This window comes from Lissotriton helveticus, chromosome 2_1 (genome assembly GCF_964261635.1).
Source record: "Lissotriton helveticus chromosome 2_1, aLisHel1.1, whole genome shotgun sequence".
NCBI lineage: Eukaryota > Metazoa > Chordata > Amphibia > Caudata > Salamandridae > Lissotriton > Lissotriton helveticus.
In genome coordinates this window covers 2,028,839,815-2,028,859,585 of record NC_136059.1, presented here as the reverse complement: position 1 = coordinate 2,028,859,585, position 19,771 = coordinate 2,028,839,815, and the positions used below count along the sequence as shown (strand labels likewise).

General features: G+C 47.3%; 1 protein-coding gene across 1 annotated transcript in view; it reads right to left on the bottom strand.

Moving 5' to 3' along the window:
- ETFDH (electron transfer flavoprotein dehydrogenase) overlaps window positions 1-19,771 on the bottom strand; it is a 543,836-nt gene that overhangs the window by 360,560 nt on the left and 163,505 nt on the right. Inside the window, exon 3 of the mRNA XM_078676994.1 lies at window positions 11,733-11,962. Coding sequence (XP_078533120.1) covers window positions 11,733-11,962 — 230 coding nt within the window. The remainder of the gene's footprint in view (window positions 1-11,732; window positions 11,963-19,771) is intronic.

Sequence of the window (19,771 nt, the reverse complement as noted above, 5' to 3'; positions counted from 1 at the left end):
CACGTACTCTCGCACCTCGCAAGGGCGGCTTCCGAAATTGTAAGGTGCCCAGGGATCTAGCTGTCTCCGTGTCCTTTTGGATTGTCTGCAAAGCTTCCTCTACTTGCGGGCCAAACAAAAACTCCCCGACGTAAGGCATGTCTAACACCTTAGCTTGAACCTCCTGGCGGAACAAAGTCGCTCTTAACCAGCCTTGCCTGCGCAAGACAGCAGCTCCTGCTAACTGTCTGAATCCAGTTGAAGCCACATCAACTGCAGAGTCAATCATCTCAGCCGAGATCCTCTCACCTTCCTGCAATATTTTCAGGGCTTCTGTCTTGGAGGGCTCTGGAAGCATGTTGACATATGGCGATATGTCAGACCACATTTGCTGGTCATATCTGCCAATAATGGCTAATGAGTTGGCAGCCCAGACTGTAGTTGCTGCCATTGTTGACACACGCTTCCCTATAGCATCCAGACGCCTACCGTCTCTATCCGTTGGGGCTGTGATTAGAGAGGAAAGATTTCTAGATCTCTTTTGTGCAGCCTGTATGATCACCGAATCCAATTTCGGGTGTCCTATAAGGCAAGCTGGGGACTTTTCAGGAGCTTTATATTTTTTATCAATCCTCGGCAGTACTGGAGGGATATATGCAGGAGTAGACATAAACTTAACTCCCTCTTTCCAGATGAAATCAATAATAGGTATAGACTTAACCTGCCTCCTTGGCTGGTCCTTGAAATCATAGAGGAAACATTCCTGCTGTGTAGTCTCCATGTCAATATCGAAGCGTTTTGTAGCTCTTTCCATTAGTAGATGAAATCCTCCCACGTCTACTGGAGGTGACTCAGTGGTAACCGGATGTGAAGGAGAAGGTGTTTGGACCTGATAATTGTCCCACTCCGACATCATGGATCAGTCATCGACTTCCCCTTCTTCTCTCTCTTCTTCATCAGAAGTATGTTGCTCTTCAGGCTGATGGGACGCTACAGGTGGAGGAGACCTTGGAGGTCTTAAATCAGATATAGGCGTTTGCACCACAGGTGTAGGAGGCACAGAGTCCGCTGACTCAGACGGTGGAAAAAGCCTGTAATAATCATTTAGCATGTGCTGCAGATTGGTTAGCAGAGCTACTGGCATCTGAGCTGAGGGGACATTAGTAACAGGTGATGTCACCTGCTCAGACGAATGTTGGTCATCTTGATCGTCCTCTTGGTATTTGATGTTTAATTCTGAAGGACTTGTAGCCGTCCCAAACCTTTCATTCCTGTCAGAATCCTCTTCACTATCTTCCGAGTCCAGTAACTTGTCAGGGACCTGTAGGGGTACCGTTTAAGGTGACAGGCGTAGAGGAGATAAAGGTTCTAGGTCAGAACCGCGTCTCTGAAGCTAGGATGGCCTTGGTGTTGACATAAAAGCCGCAGACGGTGACCAAACCTGCATGGTGGTACATGTAGACAGTTGCGGCGTCGACGGAGCCCCCATCGACAGGCTCGTCGACGGGGGCTTGGCTCCAGCCGATAAAGAGGTCGTCGTCGACGATTGAGTTGTCTTTGCCGACGAGGAAGGTTTCGTCGACGACGGTGTCTTCGTCGACGACGGTGTCTTCGTCGACGATTGAGTCTTTGTCGACGGTGCAGGAGTAGTCGATGAGCTCGTCGACGTCGGGATGTTCGTCGACGGCGATGGAGCAGCCGTCGACGGTGGCGTCGACGAAGCTATCGGCGACGGAATCTTCTTCAGCTTGGCCGCCGACGGGGCGCTGACGATGGCAGATGAAGCTTCTTTCGTCGACGAGATAGGCCTGACAGCGACGTAGACCATCGTCGACGGTGAAGACGCCGTCGACATTAACATTTCAGGCTTAGGTGAAGTGAAAGTTGACGTAGATGTTGCGTCGACGGGGATCTGAGTCGACGACGGCATCGTCGACGACAGGGTCTGTTTCTGAGGTCAAGTCTTCTCAGAAGTTGTCCTTTGAGGTAATTTTTTAGTTGTTCTTCTCGGGTGTGGATGACCCAAGTTTGCCCTTAGTAGGGGGAGTAGCCTTAGAAGTGGAAGGCCTCTCAGACCCCATAGAAGATTGTTGCCTCTTTACAATCTTGGCCCCAGGAGAAGACAACACCTCTTCAGCAGCTCTCTTCCTAGAAGCTGTAGTAAACCCAGAGGCAATACTGCCTACCTCAGAAACAGGATCATCTTGATCCTTGAGCTTTTGTAGCCACAAAAGCAGGCGGCCCTCTCTGTCCCTGAGGGTCTTCTGAGGGAAGGTCCTACATATCATGCAGTCCTTCACTTGATGGTCATGGTGCAGGCAGTAAATGCACTTCTTGTGGGGATCTTCTTTAAAAAGCCGGAGCTTACCACAAGAGTCACAAGGCCTGAATAAAGATTTCTTAGATGAAGGCATCTTCAAAACCAGATTCCTGAAGGAAATTAGAGAAATACTGAGCAGAGCTCAGGGAGACTCCCTTCACACGACGTGCGGTAGAAAATCTGAGAGCCTGAGCCTCTGAGGAGAACCTTCTGGTGGGTGCTGTCGCCTGATTGGCTGCAGTTTGGGCTATACATAATGACTAGGATGGTCATAAGTGTGGAAGTTTTTTCTCCTGTAGCTTGGGCTACTTTACTTCCTGGTTGGTTATTACCAAGTTTTTTCTATGTTATTATGGCATATTATTGCATTTTTATGTACCTTGGGACTCCCACTCCAACGACGGGGAATGACTCAGGCATGTGAATCTATGAAAGACACCCCAATACTGGAGAATTCTCTTTCTACTCCAATGAACATGAAAAGTACGCCAGACTAGACTATTTTTTAAGGTACCAAACCTGTCTTAGACAGTGCTCTCCGTGGACTTATTGCAAGCGACCCTCTCCTACCACTCTCACGTACTGTTCACCTTAGCCTTCCCATAGGCACACCCCCGACCAGACACTAGCGATTTAGGTACACCCTTCTCCACCCCCAAGATACGGTAACAAGGCTACAACAGACACTGAATGATTATTTATCACATAATGACAACCCGGATACATCCCGCTCTACTAGGTGGGCGGCCCTTAAAGCGGTCATAAGGGGGGGTGGGGGGGGGGGGGAGTCATAGCTATATCCACGGCTGACAATAAAGAGCGCCAGCAGAAACGGGAGGAATCGACGCTGAAAGTACGGGAACTGGAACGGATGCACCATCGCACTGGGGCGGCGTGGAGACAACTGCTAGCAGCCAGATCGCAACTGACCGCCCTGGACAGAGACAAGGCAGAATACGCGGCAATGCGCTTACAACACTCCTTTTACGTGGGGGGAAGACAGGTGTGGGTGACTACTTACGCACAAACTGCAAGAAGCTTGACAACGGGATGGGGTTCGAGAGATTATAGACCACTTACAGACGACACGGCTATTGCCGGGTCATTCTGCAAATTCTACACGCAGCTCTACACTGAACAACCCCTGGAAGCTTTGGAAAGACACCTACCTGACCCAAGCTCATCATCCTAGCTTGACACCTGATCAGGCGGCCCTCATAGAGAGGGAAATTAGGGTAGAGGAGGCCATACCCGCTATAGCCCGCCTGAAATTGGGTAAATCACTGGGGCCCGAAGGTTACACCGCGGCCTTCTACAAGAAATTGTGCCCCACGCTGGCTCCCTTGCTCACTTGGCTCTTTAACTCTTTTGCCGAACCTGGAGCAATTCCCACAACCATGCTTGAGGCGGCAATTGTTGTTATCCCGAAACCAGGGAAAGAAAACATTTTGCGGTTTCTACTGCCCCATCTCCCTCTTAAACAATGATTTAAAACTATACACTGGGATTTTGGCCGCTCGCCTATGCCCCTATATACAGGGATTGGTAGATCCCGATCACGCAGGTTTTATATCGCAGTGCCAGAGAAGCGACAATACAAAATGAGTTGCACATTTAATCGAAAAAGCCTCCTGTATCCCTGGCGAATACATGTTCCTGGCCATGGATGCGGAGAAAGTTTTCCACCACGTCCACTGGCCTTACCTAGAGCAGACATTAATTTGTGCTGGTATCCAGGACAAGATGCAAACGCACATTCTGAACTGTTACCGCTTTCCTACTGCAACGATCAGAGTGAATGGCTATACCTCAGCTTCGTTCCTCATCAGCAGAGGCACTCGACAGGGGTGCCCTCTGTCACCCCTGTTATTTGCACTCTCCATGGAGACCTTCACTGAAAGGGTCCGGGATCACCCCCAGATTACCGGCAATCGCTTTGGGGGTGATGTCCACACAGTAAGCCTCTATGCGGACGACATCTTAGCCACTCACACACACCCAGTGACCATCCTGGGGAGCTTTATGGGGGAGTTAGAGGCCTTCGGGAGGGCCTCTGGTTTTAAGATCAATTTGACGAAATCCGTGTCACTTAGTCTGTCCCTGCCGCCGGTGGACCTGGCAGACCTTCAGGCCCGCTATCCTTTACATTGGTCTAAGGAGTCGGTCCCATACTTGGGCATACAGATGGCCCCAACTTTACAACGCATCAACTATTCCCTCCTGCAAAAACACATTTGAGCGGCGTTGCTGAAATGGAAACGATACACGATATCATGGCTGGGGCGCATAGCAGCAGTCAAAATGACTATCTTCCCCAAGGTCCTATACCTCTTCCAGACCTTACCCCTCCCTCCCCCTACCGGATAGTTGCAAAAGATCCAGTCCGATCTTTCCTCCTTCATCTGGCAGGGGTGTAAGCCGAGACTGAAGTGGCTGGTGAGCTTTCTTCTACTGCATGAGGGTGGCCTTGGAGTCTGGGACCTAGCACTTCACTACGCTGCCACGCAGCTCCTGTACCTGGTAGAATGGAATAGAGCAGAATCTGAGAAACATTGGCTCTTCAAGGACTGAGCAGTTGCTGGCACGTCCCTCATGAAGATCCCCTTAATGCCCAAACAACATCGCCCACCCAACTTGTATGCCTCTCATGTGACGCGTTCTGTCCTCAGGGTTTGGGATAGAGTCAACATACGACATGCCCTCACCACGTTGCCCACCCCTCTCCCCTCATTTCTTGACCACCCAGACTTCGGACCTGGAGTTGGCCTCCGGGCCTTCCCACTATGGAGAGAAGCGGGTTGCCGCGTCTTAGGTCAACTATTCCACAGAGACAAGAGTTTCTTTTTCGCAACCCCGAATTGACCATGCCCTTCCTGAATCGGAAAACACATACGCTATTTACAGGTCCGACATTGAGCGTTACACACAATTTAAGCAGAAGATTTTGTATTCCGGTTTGTGAGTGACAAATACCGGGGTGGCGGAGCCCGTACTGGCCTTAAACTGGCAGGAGCTACAATGGAGGGGGGAATAGGATGAAGACCAGCCGTGTTTCCTACAGGGAGAAACATAGTGAGAGCAAGAAGTGCATCCCACAAGAAGACAAGAATGAGGTGGGGGGAGGAGCCAAGCTCGCGTCCGAGATGGCCGCGTTTTAGCTCGGCTCCGATCACTCTCCTGTCTGCAACAAATATCCTGTACTTTATCCTGCCCCGGGAAGTATTCCACGATGTGCAGTGGAACGACGATAACTCACAGGCACTTACCGTTTGCTCCGGTGATTCCTGGGTGTCGCGGATCCTGAGTTACGCCCCTGTCTGCTTCGGGGCCTCCGGAGCGGCCGGGCCTGGCACTCCTTGGCGGCGCCCGGGCTGGACGGGGCGCGGTGGCCGGCCCTTGGTGGTGGTGTGGAGTCGGTCGGAGGGGCCGATGTGCTAATAGACCGATTGCGGCCTCCCGAGCCTGGTCCGGCGGTCCTGCGGCCTGGTGTTGGGGAGCTGACTTCCATGGACGGGGTTGACCGTACATCTGGCTCGTCTCCCCTTTGTTCTCTGGCCCGGCCATTTTGAGTTCCTCCGCCCGGACTCGGAGAACGGTACCGGTGGCGTGTGGGGTGCCGGCGCATCGCCTTCTTCTGGTGGCTCCCCTTCCTGCCCTGGTGGCACCTCCGCTGGTGGTTGCCAGTATCCTGTTTTGCCCCGCTGATATCCGGGCGGGGGTCGGTGTTCGCAGCGGCCCCGCCGGGCTTCTAAGATGGCGGCCGGCCCCATGATTCTCGGCCTTGCGGGGACCGGCGATGCGAGTCCGCCGCGCGGCACGTTTGCTGAATACTGTAAAGGTGAGCCTACGCTCCGCGACATCCTCGCCGCCCCGCGCTCCTGGGGGGCACCCATGACCGCACCGACCGCTATCCTGGAGGGGGGTCCCTTTGTTGGGCCTGCCGGACCCCCCTCGGTTTGTGCGGCTTCATCTCTGTTGTGTGCTGCTGGAACTTTCCTTGGGGTCGTGGACCTGGAGGCTGCTGATGGTATGGATGTACGGGGGTCCGCTGCCCTTCTTCGTCCTGTGCCTCCTTCTGCTCCGGAGGTTCCCCGGCTGGATCCCGTCTGGACCGACCTCGATGGGTCTCCTTTTCCTCTTTTGCCTCACATGGCCGTACGAAGATCCTGTGACGGTGCCGCTGGACCGGCTTTCTCCGTATTCTCATCGGAACTTTGCCTGCTTTGCCTGAAGTGGTTACTGTACTTTCTGGATCATCCGGGTCACGATCGCTACAACTTGAGTGTATTTTTGATTCGACTCCCTGTTCTTCACCTCCTGTTTTATGTGATCTGGTTCCTGGTGCGCTGGACGATTACAGTTTGCGAAAAACGAGGGCAGGGTTGAGCTGATCTTGCCTCTGTGGACTGTTATTTTGTGGTATGGTTGGGTGATCCGTTCATAATTGCATGATTATGTTTGATACGTCTTTACGTTCCTGGAGCTTATCCGTGTGTTTATTATCTTCCCGTGGGCTCTGAGTATTTTCGGGCGGGGGGGTGGGAGCTGAAGGGGTTTTGATTCTGTGGCTCCTCTCCCGCAGTTTTTTCCCTGTTTCCCCATTCCCCCCGTTTTTTCATCTAAGTGATTCTTTCTTTCTTATATTTCTCTATATTTCGGGTTCTAATTAGGGCGACAGGGGGGTAAGGCCATAGCCTTCTGCAGGGGTGCAGGGTGGGCTGTGGGGGGTGGTGGGGGGGTCTGTTTATTGTATTTTTCCCTGTTCCTCTTTTTGGTTCTATGGCTCTTATGTGTCCCCTACTTTCGTGGCGCGGTGTCGGCACGTAGCCCCCCGGGGTGTTTGTGCTGGCATGGCCCTTTTGGTATGTCTGCTGTCACGGTTTACTACGCATTCGTTTCTCCTGTTGCCACTAGCTCCATGTGCCGAATTAGTATTGGGTGCTTTGTTAGCCGTGGGGGGCGTGCACTGACGCTGCGCCCTCACTTTCCACCTCCCCTTTTTTGATGTCCTCTTCCTCCCCCTTTTTATTTATTTATTTTTTTTCCTTTTCCCCACCCCATTTTCTTTTCCTCCCTTGGGTTGTTGTAACGGAGGGCTTTTAGTTTTGTATCGGTATTTTTCGCTGTTTTATTATTATGTGCCCTGATAGTGGCGGGTGGGTGCTGAGCAGCGATTGTGATTGTTCTTGATGTGGGACTCACGTTCTGCCTTTGCCAAAATGTATCGTTCTGTTGGTCTTTTCCTGTATTCGAGACTTCGGCTTGCTCACGGCCCGCCACGGCCCTCTGGACTTTACAGATTGCCATTATCCTGTGACACCCTTTATTCTATTATAAAATTAACCTACTTTTATCCTGTCCGTGATGGCGACTCAAAGACTTGTTGCCTTTGCCTTTCATATGAGCTATTTAGAAATCCTGTTGTCTCTCCTGTATTGCCTCGTATGTTTCTTTATTGTGGTGGCCGGCCCTGTGGGTTGTAGGCCCGTATCTGTGCGCGCCTTCTGTACAATAAAGGTTTTAAAAAAACAAAAAAAAAAGAATGAGGTGGGGGTGAGGAGGTAGAGTGCCTCGCTCCTAGCGACATCCAGGCACACAAGGGCTTGCCTTTGGCGTGCCAGCGGCTCGCCTGCTGCGCGTCGGCGCTGCAGCATGCATCAAATACCTGGAAGGGGGGGACAACTTGCTCCTCCCAGGCCTGTCGCTGATTGGGTGAAACCACCCAATGAGGACGAAGCACTGCTGTAAGGGTACAATAAGTTAAAAAGCTAATAAAGGTAGCAGCAGAAGGTAGCAGCATAAAAGTCAAAACACAGACAGTATTAGTATGTGGATAAAGGGTCTAGTTAATTCCACTGAGGGAAGCTGGCAATCTAAGTCTGCAGCTGCCCTTCTCAATACCGCAGCATAACTCTTCTCTGTTGCCATACCAGGTGGAGAAAGTAAATCTGAAACCAGAGAGGACACGAGCCCACTAGCTTTCCCCAGTTCAGTCAGCCAATTTCGCTCCAAAGAAGGTTGGACAGTATTGCCCAAAGGGTTTTGACACCCTATATTGTCCCCTTCACCCGCCAAAGTGTGCACTGCCTTAGGAAAAGCAGGAACAGATTGAATAAAGTCAGATGGAGAGTTGCCCAAAGCAGATGGCTCCATCGGCGATGCATCCGGTGTCGTATCGACACCGGAAAGAGTAATGGGTAACCGAACGCCAAAGGTTTGAACCCGGAGGGCTGTGCACCAGCACCACCTCGAATCCGGATTCATGGGCCCCAACTATCAGTGAGGGTGATCCCGCCGGCAAGGATCCAGTCAGGACATCTCCCACTTCCTTGGGGTCAGACAGTACACTAGAGGGAGACTGACGCCCAAAAACCTTATGACTTGAAATGTAATATTCCCGCATTTGGGCTAGACTGGACCCGGCTCCAGGATATTTAGGGTGGCATGTGGTGGACTCCTGTGAATTCTCCGCAACCGAAGGTTGGGAGACGGCGTCAGAGAAGGATTTCAGTACCGACCATGTGTTCTTCGGAGCCTCTCTCGATGGAGGCAACCCCTCACCCGAATGGCTTCTCGACCAGTCCCTGGACTTCGGCGAGTACTTACGATGACGCAGTGCCTCAGATAATCGCGCCAACGGAAGTTTCATGCAAGGCTCTCTCAAAGCCTTCGGAAGAAGTTGCTGACAGGAAGCGCACTCCTCTGAGTCATTGTGTTCTCCAAGCCACCACAAACGGATGGTATGAGGATCTGTGATCGACATCTGTTTGTTACAAGTTCCACAGGTTTTAAACCCTGAAGATATTGCAAATGGCCCACGGTTTCCTCGACAAAACATTGAGATGGGCTGAAAAAAAGCCCCAAAACCTCTCTAGTTCTGCTGTGCAAGTGCGGAAAAGAAGGAACTGACGTCGACAAGGGAGTTATAGGAACTCTGTCGACATCACACGGAGTAGCTCGACACCCTCTACAGACGTGCGGACGAGCTATTGGGAAAAAAATCCAGATCCAGTTTCTTGCCTGGGGAAGATTCTAAAGTAAGGAATCTGAAGCTAGATGGCTCTATCAGATTTACTTTGTACGTTTGGTGTAACTCTAATAGCAGATTTTCCATTATGCAGAAGAGATTTTAGTTTTACCAATTAATCTCTAACAGACCACTAAAAATTAAATGGTCAAATATTTTGTAGGTTGTGCTTCATGTTATCATGAAAGCAGCATCTTAGAGTACTAATCAGTCCCTCTCTTTAAAAGAAACCAAATTAACAATCTAGATCCATCTATTTTACAATGGGGCTGGATTCATGAAGGGAGATTAGCTCTACAGCAATGTCTTGCATAACCTATCAATCAATAATCAATTCATAGATCATAAAACTGGATATACATATTTTCTGTTAAAACATAAATCAGAATTGCTCAACAGTTCACCAACGAACAAATACTGTAACATCAAACATTTCTGCAACACATTTAGAGTTCCGGATCCAGTATGCAATCCTAAACCTCCATCTATGCCTGCTGAGGCATTCCAGCTGAACATACCTGAACATAAAGAACCCCAATGAAACACATGACCCTACAGATAAAATCGTTCTACTTTTTGTCATCTTGACATATTACTCCATGTGGTTGGAATCACAAAGATGCCCCTTAAGAGAATGCCATTTTTCCAAGAAAGCATAGACACTCCCCATTCATCACGGAGGAAACAACCTCATTCTAACAAGAACATTAATATCTAGGAACCATCTGCTTGGTAACAACAAACAAATAATGTATTATGAGCCACTGTCTCTAGTAACAAAACGGTAGAGATGAGGGAATATTTAGAATATTTATAGCCAACTTGTTTCTTGGCCTTGAAACTACCAGGTCAGTTAAGAGAGTACCATAAAACTCCATGTTGAATACAGTCTAATTAACAACATCACAGATCTTCAGAGGTGATGACATCTGGTAGTCTTTCATAAGGTGGCTACTAATGTAATCTTATTTTACGTGGTTACAACTACAACACTGACAATATTGGTAGCTCGTGATGAGTTTTTTTGAGCAAACATAGCTCTTCTTACACAAAAGGTTGGAGACCCCTGATTTAAACCTTTCTTTGACATAAAATGTACGAGTCTCTCGAAACCATGTAGAATTATCAGACCTTTACAGTATTTATCTCAGATTACCAACGAAATATGAGGGACAATGTGTGTCGTTAAGAGGACTGTTTAAAATGAATTTGGACAGTAGTACCACATAGCAAATGTCTTGCACATAATTCTGCAGCATCGGTTGCGCACATAATTAATTAAATACTTTCATAATGAAATTACCGGCCCAAAGAACAGAGAAGAATCAAAGTCTTTAAGGCACACAGTAAGCAGAGGGTTTTACCTTTTTTATTTTGAAAAAGGTATAGCTACAAGCCACTGTTACTTCAGAGAACAATACTGTTATGCCCTATGATTTGGGCCACTCCTATATTATGTAACAGCTCAGCTCCATTATAAAACAGGGACAATTCTGATCTGCAGCAAAGAGGTTAAGCATTTGTATGTTCATAATAGCAAGTTTGTCTATGACACTGGTTCAAAAGGGAGTCTACTCAATTCCAAATCTAAATTAAACACTGAAAGAAAGATATTTTACTCCTTACAGATGAGCCTGAATTAGGATAGTTGTCAACCTTGATGCCAAGAACAAAGAACCCCAAACCCCTTTGACTCCCTTCTCTTTTGAGAATAGATGTAATTTGTATTCTAAGAGAGGGTCTGGTCCTTGAGGTCAACAGACATTACTTTTTGAAAGTAGACATTGGCTAGACTGTTTAGCTGCCCCTTAATCTCTCAACAACATGGCTTCCTTGAGGTTCATCAAATCTGCAGGCATTTTTGGATGACTTTAGTTCTGATGAAGAGCCATTTATAGGAAGACATTTTGTGAAGTTGAAACACAAACAATAATATGAGGAAGGTACAACCACGGCAAAAAGAATTGCACATTAGGAATTCTGAGGTGTCAAGAGATGGTATCAGGCTAGATACTACTTGGGTGAACCCAAGGAAAAGCTTCTTTATTGAGCCTAATTGCCCAGTGCTAGCCTTCTTTCACACATCTACTATAAATTTCTGCCATGTATCTAATGACAAAGCTCAATTTAACCAGCAGAGTGTCATAAAAACTATTCCAAGGTCAAAATTGCAAAGGGAACAAATCAAAAGTTTGTGTGGCACTAGTAGGCAGATAGAAAGCTCCGTTCAACAGCACCTCTCGAACCTTGTGTATCCGAATTCAACTTGGCATAGTAAACCTTCATTAAAATTAAGGTTGTATCAAAGTGGTATGGGATAACTATAATCTTCAATGGCATGTAGACTGAATCGGTTTATTTTTACAAATGCAAATATTTACATGCAGAATTATTAAAATTGCATACCCCTCGCTTCTTCCAATCTGGAAATAGTTCTTCTAAAGCTCTCGGCTCAAGGCAAGCTCCAGACAAAGTGTGCGCACCAAGCTGAGATGCTTTCTCCACCAAGCACACTCGCAGCTCCTTATTGTTCTCTGCAGCCAATTGCTTGAGACGAATAGCAGCAGATAAGCCTGCTGGGCCTGCGCCAACTATAACCACATCTGCCTCTTCTGCAAATCTTTCCATGTTCACCCCTTTAACCAACAGAAAAAGTACAAAAAAATCAGAAACATAATATTTTCCCTATCACAGAAATGAAGAATTCGAAATGCTAGATAACTTCACCCTGGCTTCAAGATGGTGGTCAAGTTAAACAATCCAACCATACGTTATTCGGGTACTAAAAACATACATTTAATACGGTCTCAAACCAAATGTAATTACATTCAAACATAGCTAAAACATCTGACATAATAAAACTAGAGTAACTAAATGTGTATGTTAAAATTATAATAAGGAATAATGGTGCTCGTAATAAATTAATACACTGGCAGGGAAAATGGCTCCTCATCTGATCAGAAGGAGACAAGGTTTTAAGTATATTAACTGAAACAGTATACAGAATAAAAGAATACTTTGAATGTCATTCCAAAGATCTTACATAATCTTTTTTTTAATTAGCCAGACAAAATGCAATAGGTACAAAAACCATCAAATACGTTATAGTTACAATAATTTCATCAATACAAAGTTAGAAGATTATCAATAACTTAATTGTCCCCCTTTTTCTTTCCTTTTTTCCTCCCCCCTTCCCAAGTAAAGTGGTTCCTCATAGAATAGGTAGGAAGAGAGAGAAAGGGAGAGAAAAAAAAACACAAATGGGGAAAAAGTGGTATTAAAGAAGCCTTTTAATACCTTTAAGCCATGCTACCTATTCGCTGATCTATCAACTGGTTTCTATGGTTATCTTTCTCTTCCAGATGTGTAACAATGGTTATGTTTATGTCGATCTCTTCAACCTGCCTTCTTACTGAGCCATAAAGTCCGAGCTGCCCAGATCTTTCTACCCTTCTCCATAGCCCGGGGGCCTTTGCTTGTATATAATGCCGTTTCCTGTATATGAACACTCAATAAGCAATGGAGCCATGCCGGATATGTAGGGGCCTCGGTATCCTTCCATGAAGTAGCTATTAATAATCTGGCTACGCCTTTTATGATGAAAGTTAAATCTCTGTGTGAGGTCGATAAACTAATCCGAGTGTCGTAGCCCAGTAACATCAGAGCTGGGGTGATCGAAATCACCCGGGCGGTTGTTTGCTGCAAAAGGTTCTCTATACTAGTTTTTAAAGGCAGCAACCTACTACATGCAAAAAACATGTGTACAATGTCCGCCGAGCTAGTTTGACATCTAGGGCACGTCATTCTCCCTTTTCCCCCATTCAAAAAGTTTTGTGGATGTGCAATATAGGTTGAAGAGAGTTTTGTAGTGTTGAGCCTTTACGTTTGCTGACAAGAAGATCTTCTTCCCTAGTTCGATCGACATGTCCAAATCGATCTCCTCGTCCCCATTTTTCCCGCCCATATAGTCTGTTTTTTACAGATCATCAGGGAGGGTTTCTAATAAAATCACATAGTAGTCTCTAATCCTACTACCCCCGGTATATTATATCCAATATTGGTATCTTCCTCAGGTTGAGAGCCCCATAGGCAAATTTTTAAATACTCCCTAAACTGTATGTATTTAAACTGCGTCCTATTATCTATCCCTAAATTCTGACCTAGTTCTGAGAATGGGATAAGTTCTGAGTTATTAAATAGGCACGATATTCTTTCTATTCCTGCTTGCTCCCAGCCTCTACTCATGGCATCATACATTTCCATTGGGAGGAGGGAGGAGCACCATAAGGGCGAGTACTGATTATACTTTGGTATTTTTAGTAATCTTCTGACTTTACCCCAAATCTTCCAGGCAGCCTTTATGCACTTTAATCGAGTCTTTTTATAGAAGCTGGGCTCCAGCTGCCTTAAAAAGAGACCCATCGCCTCTTCCCCAATAGCCAGGTGGTAGAGGAATCAGAGTCCAGAGTTCTTGCCCTATCTGTCATAAGCAGCATACCCATCTGTTGCAGAGCCGCTGCCAAATAGTAAAACAACAGGTTTGGAGCAGCCCACCACCCGAGGGAGTGTGAGTGTCTTCATGGCCAGTCTGTTTTTTTGGTAGTGCCATACAATGTTGGAGAAGAACAATAGTTACTTACCTGTAATCTGTGGTTCTCCAGTATTGGTGTCTTTCATAGATTCACATGCCTGAATCATTCCCCGTCGTCGGAGTGGGAGTCCCACGGTTTATAAAAAAGCAATAATATGCTATAATAACATTGGAAAAACCAGTAATTCCCAACCAGGAAGTAAAGTAGCCCAAGCTACAGTAGAAAAAATGTCCACACTCATGACTATCCTAGTCATTTTGTATAGTACAAACTACAGCCAATCAGGCAACAGCACCCACCAGAATGTTCTCCCCAGAGGCTCAGGCTCTCAGATTTTCTCGCACAGGAGTGAAACTAAAAACATCCTAGCCTAAAGAGCCTCAGAGGGGAGGTGGGCGGGTTGCATGTGAATCTATGAAAGACACCAATACTGGAGAACCACAGATTACAGGTAAGTAACTATTGTTCTTCTCCAGTATTAGGGTGTCTTTCATAGATTCACATGCCTGAATCATAGCAGTACCGAAATAATGCTTGGAAGACGCTTTTTGAAACCTAAGTTTGTACATAGCAAGTATAGACATTTTCATAATAAAATGCCTACATTCATATATGCATGAAAAAACTTGCAATCACATGAGAATGCACCCAACTTAGGCATGGAATAAGCGTCTGGAAAGCAGTACGGAGGAGGAGGGAAAAACAGAGGCTCATCTTATCTGAAAAGATTGCGTGGAACCGCTTGACCCACTGACGTATCAGCCTCGCTGGCAGCATCCGAACAATAATGCCTGGTGACAGTATGTCCGCTGGACCAAGTCGCTGCTCTGCAGATTTGCTAACGAGGAACTCCAGCGAAAAGAGCAGTCGAGGAAGAAACAGCTCTTGCAGAGTGAGCTCTTGGAATTGTCTGTAAAGGTCTTCCAGCTTGATGATGGCAAAAGTCAATAGCTGCAGAAATCCATCTAGCTATGGTTTGTTTAGACACTGCTTGTCCTTGCCGTATCTTTCCATAGGCAATAAACAGTTGATCAGATTTGCGAATGGCAGAGGTCCTTTGCAAATAGAATTTTAAACATCTTCTAATGTCAAGGGTATGTAATGCCCTCTCCGCAGGGAATTGTGGATTAGGAAAAACGTCTTTAAGATGACTGGTTCGTTCAGGTGAAAAAAACGAAGGCACCTTAGGCATAAACCTTGGGTTTGTACGTAGCACCACAGTCTTGGACGTGAATTGCCAGAAAGGTTAATTGACGGTGACAGCTTGAACATCACTGACTCTTCTAGATGAAGTTAATGCTACCAAAAAAGAAACGTTCCATGTTAGGAATTTGAAATACACCCTGTGAGTTGGCTCAAATTGGTGGCGCATGAGCTGCGCTAATACTACATTAAAATGCCATGATGGAGGCGGACGACGTACAGGAGGAAACATTCTGAATAGTCCCTTAAAGAACTATAAAGAGAGGTGGACCCATCCTGACGTTACCTTGAAATGGCTGCCAAAAAGACCTTCAACGTTGCATGAGATAAGCCTGATCTTGCCAAGTGCAAGAAAAAAGGTAATATCTGGTCCGGCGTTGCATGAAATGGGTGAACCCCAGCAGATTAACACCAAATGCAGATTCTATACCATTAAAGTATGTATGTCTTTATTTTAGCAGGTGCTTTCGCGTAAGCCAGTACCTCCTTACAATCCGTCAAGATATTCAGATGAGCTAATTCAAGGTGCTCAGAACGCCAAGCTGCTAATTTTAGAGAAGCCGGATCCGGATGGCAAATCTGACCATTCTGAATGGAGAGGAGATTCGGTATTGGTCGAAACTGTATTGGATCGCACTTAGAGAGGAGAAGAAGTTCGGTGGACCAGAATTGGCGAAGCCACCTGGGGGCGAAGAGAATCAAGCGACACGGCTCTTTCTTTATCTTCCAGAGAACTCCCGGAACCAACGGTATCGGAGGAAAGGCGTAAGCATATATTTGAGACCAGTTTATCAAAAATGCCTTCATCTGCGAGTCCCTGTGGGGAAGCCAGCTTGCAAAGAAACAGGCATTTGCTTTTCTTCTTTGTCGCAAAGCAGTCCAGATCAGGAGACTCCACTGCTGGAAAATTCGATCCAATTTTGGCTGATGCAATTCCTATTCATTGTTGGACACCGTTGACCTGCTGATGGTGTCCGCCAGCACATTTGCAACTCATGGCACATGAACAGCCAAGAGAATGATCCTGTGTCGTATCGCCCAAGAACCAACCTCGTTCTTCCCTGTTTGTTTAAGTAATGCATACTTGAAGTATTGTCTGAGCGAATCAATACTGTGGCCCCTTGAATGATTGCATGGAAGGATTTGAGGGCTAAGAAGATGGCACCTAGCTCTAGCAGATTGATGTGCCAAGCCTTTTGTTGAGGGTTCCATTTCCCCCTGACCTTCAGCCCTTGAAGATATGCTCCCCAACCCTCGAGGGATGCGTCTGTGGTGATTGTGTAATTTTGGCGCTTCTTGAAGGAAACGCACACACCTTCTACAAATTTCTTTGGACCCACCAAATAAAAAAGGCCTCTTGCATCCGAGGAGTGATTAGAATGAGATCTTCGATTGAACTGGAGACCTGCAACCACTTCTTGTCTAGCTCCTCTAGCAATTTTCTCATGTGTAATCTGTAGAAGCACCACCAAGTGGGAGCTGCAGGCCCATCGTTCGTGTGAGACAAACACCTTTGCTAGGTTTGTATGGATTAATGCTCTGAGAAACGTTCATATCGGAGCTAGTACTAGTTGGGACTTGTCATGATTTATTGGAAACCAGGTTTTGAAACAGTGACTGACAAGTCTGGGTGTGCTGGACTGCTTGTAAATAAGAGCGAGCCCTTATTATACAGTTGTCTCAGTAATGATGAATTTGTATGCCTTGCAGACGTAGATAGGCTGCCACTGGTGCCAGGATCTACGTAAAGACACGTGAAGCCGACCCAAGTCCAAAAGGTAGGACTTAAATTGAAAATGTTTTGTACCTATTGTAAAGCGTAGCCACTTCCTGTGCTTAGGAAGAATTGGCACATCAAAATAGCCATCTTGGAGGTTGAATGTAGTCATAAAGTTGTTCTGGCATAAGAACTTTAGGACTTTCTTGAGGTACAACATTGGTAAAGTTTGCGCAAAGATCTAAAATCATGCGCTACTTTCTTGATTTGCTTGTTGAGGTGGAACTGAGAGTAAACCCTAACGCTGTTGGAGATTTGGAACCACTCCGACGGTCCCTGTTTGTATCCATATAGACACTTGTGCAAACGACTCCCGTAGATGAGAAAGGTGGAGGTCCCTTTGGAGGTGTAGAAAAAAGGGAAAGTTGACAAATTCTAGAGGGTGCCCTTGGGCATGACGTTTAAAAACCCAACGGTCCTCTGTCACCTTTGACCAATTGGAATAAAAGTGAGATATTAGACCTCCGACGTTTTTGGAGGGAATAAAGGTGGGTTCAAGGTAATCCATTGTTTCTTAGAAGAGTTTCCTCGGCTGTACGATGATTTTCTATGTAGGAACTGTTGGTACTTTGCCCATATGACTGCGTTTGATTTGAGTAACGCAGTTGGTTCTGATTGTAGGAGCCAATACTGGATGGACCTCCCTGGAAAAAAGGACGTGGATCTACGTCCTCGGCACCACGAAAAGGCTGCGATTCTATATCCAGAGGGTGCGGGCAGTATCTGTGTGCTGGCCAGAAGGGATCCTCAATCAAAAGGCAAGTGAAGTATTGAAGTCTGAACCTCCTTGCGAAAGACGTAGCATTGAAGCAAAAATGTCTTCGCCAGACTGCCCCTCTTGCGAGCTGTCGAAAACCTGTACACGCAATGTCCGCTGCACAGTGTATTATTTCTGATGCACCTCTCTCTCTCTCTCCCTCCTGCAGCTAGCGCCAACATGTCAGAGCACATCTGGAGGCATACCTGCCCACTGGCTTGCAATATAATCGCTGTGCCGCCTGAGTAATGACTGAGTCAGGGTAGGCTGAGAGACTAAAAAAACTGGTGAATAGTGGGGAGCTTCACACGTCTAGTCAAGGCGTGGAAAAAACGCCGGCACAGAGTTTGGCCCCTGCATGAGTTTAACACCTTCTTTCTAAATAAAGTCTATGATAGGAAGTGAACAGACTTGTTTCTGTGGTTTCCCCAGGACGAGGGGAAAGGGGGAAAACCGATTCGCCGCTCTCATCATAAGGAGGGGAAAACCTCCAATATTCACCGAAGGTGAATGCAAAAGAACTCCAGTTGTAAGAGAAGACGTAATCTCGCCATGGTACAGGCCGTGGCAGTCTTGCTGTCAGAAATACATAATTCTGATCTGAAGAAAAAACATGCTCATACGGCTATGTGCTGTCCGAGAAGAATAATGGCGGAAGTAAAAAGCCATCACGCCATCACGTGGATGTAGCGGAAAGCTGCCGTCGACGAAATAAATAGTCTACAAAAGCACTGTGCATAGAAGTCAATAGTGTGTGAAACCAACTGTCAACGGACTCAACCGTCCACGAATCCAACAGTTGACAGGGTCATCCGTTAACGAAGTCAACTGGCGTCGAAGCTGAATGTTGACGGAGCTCACCGTCTACAGAGCTCACCGTCTACAGAGCTCACCGTCTACAGAGCTCACCGTCTACAGAGCTCACCGTCTACAGAGCTCACCGTCTACAGAGCTCACCGTCTACAGAGCTCACCGTCTACGGAGCTCACCGTCTACGGAGCTCACCGTCTACGGAGCTCACCGTCTACGGAGCTCACCGTCTACGGAGCTCACAGTCTACGGAGCTCACCGTCTACGGAGCTCACCGTCTACGGAGCTCACCGTCTACGGAGCTCACCGTCTACGGAGGTCACCGTCCACGGAGGTCACCGTCCACGGAGGTCACCATCCACGGAGGTCACCGTCTACGGAGGTCACCGTCCACGGAGGTCACCATCCACGGAGGTCACCGTCTATGGACGAGCCTACCGTCTACAGAGCTCACCGTCGACGAGTCTACCGTCGACGAGTCTACCGTCGACGAGGCCACCGTCGACGACCCTACCGTCGACGAGACTACCGTCGACGAGACTACCGTCGACGAGACTACCGTCGACGAGACTACCGTCGACGAGACTACAGTCGACGAGGCCACCGTCGACGAGGCCACCGTCGACGAGGCCACCGTCGACGAGCCTACCGTCGACGAGCCTACCGTCGACGAGGCCAACTAACAAAGACATTTACCATCGACAAAACTCCCAGTGGTCGACGAGCCTGCAGTCGACAAGAGGGCCTGGAGGCGCTGTCTTTGCAGAGCACCAGTGACGGCAGAGATTGTCCTCAGAGAGTACATCGACCGTAACGTCAACAAGCTGGCACATTTTCACGGAGAAAAGTGCGCAGAGTGAGTCTAGACGCCGGAGTGTAAATCTCGTGGGCGTAGATGTGGGAGGCACAGACTCAAAGAAGGCCAGAGACCCCTTAATTGTGATGTTACTTCAGCTGGTGAAGTAGAGGAGAATCATCACTTAAAACCTTAATGTGCAGGACAAACAAAAAAAAATCCTCCCACATCAGAAGGGGGGTATAGTCTAAGCACAAGAACAACCCCTTCTCCTCCTACCATGTCAGAGACAGGCAGAGTGCTGGTCCATATACTCTTCATGAGGGTTCACAGGAAAAGGTCTCAGCTTTCCACAAGTGACGCAGGGTCTGAAGGTAGACTTCATGTAAGAAGACATTACAAAACTGTGATATTATGAAGAAAAAATAAGAAATTGAAGAAAACGGAGCAGAGCTCAGGGAGACTCCCTTCACACAACGTGCTGTAGACAATCTGAGAGCCTGAGCCTCT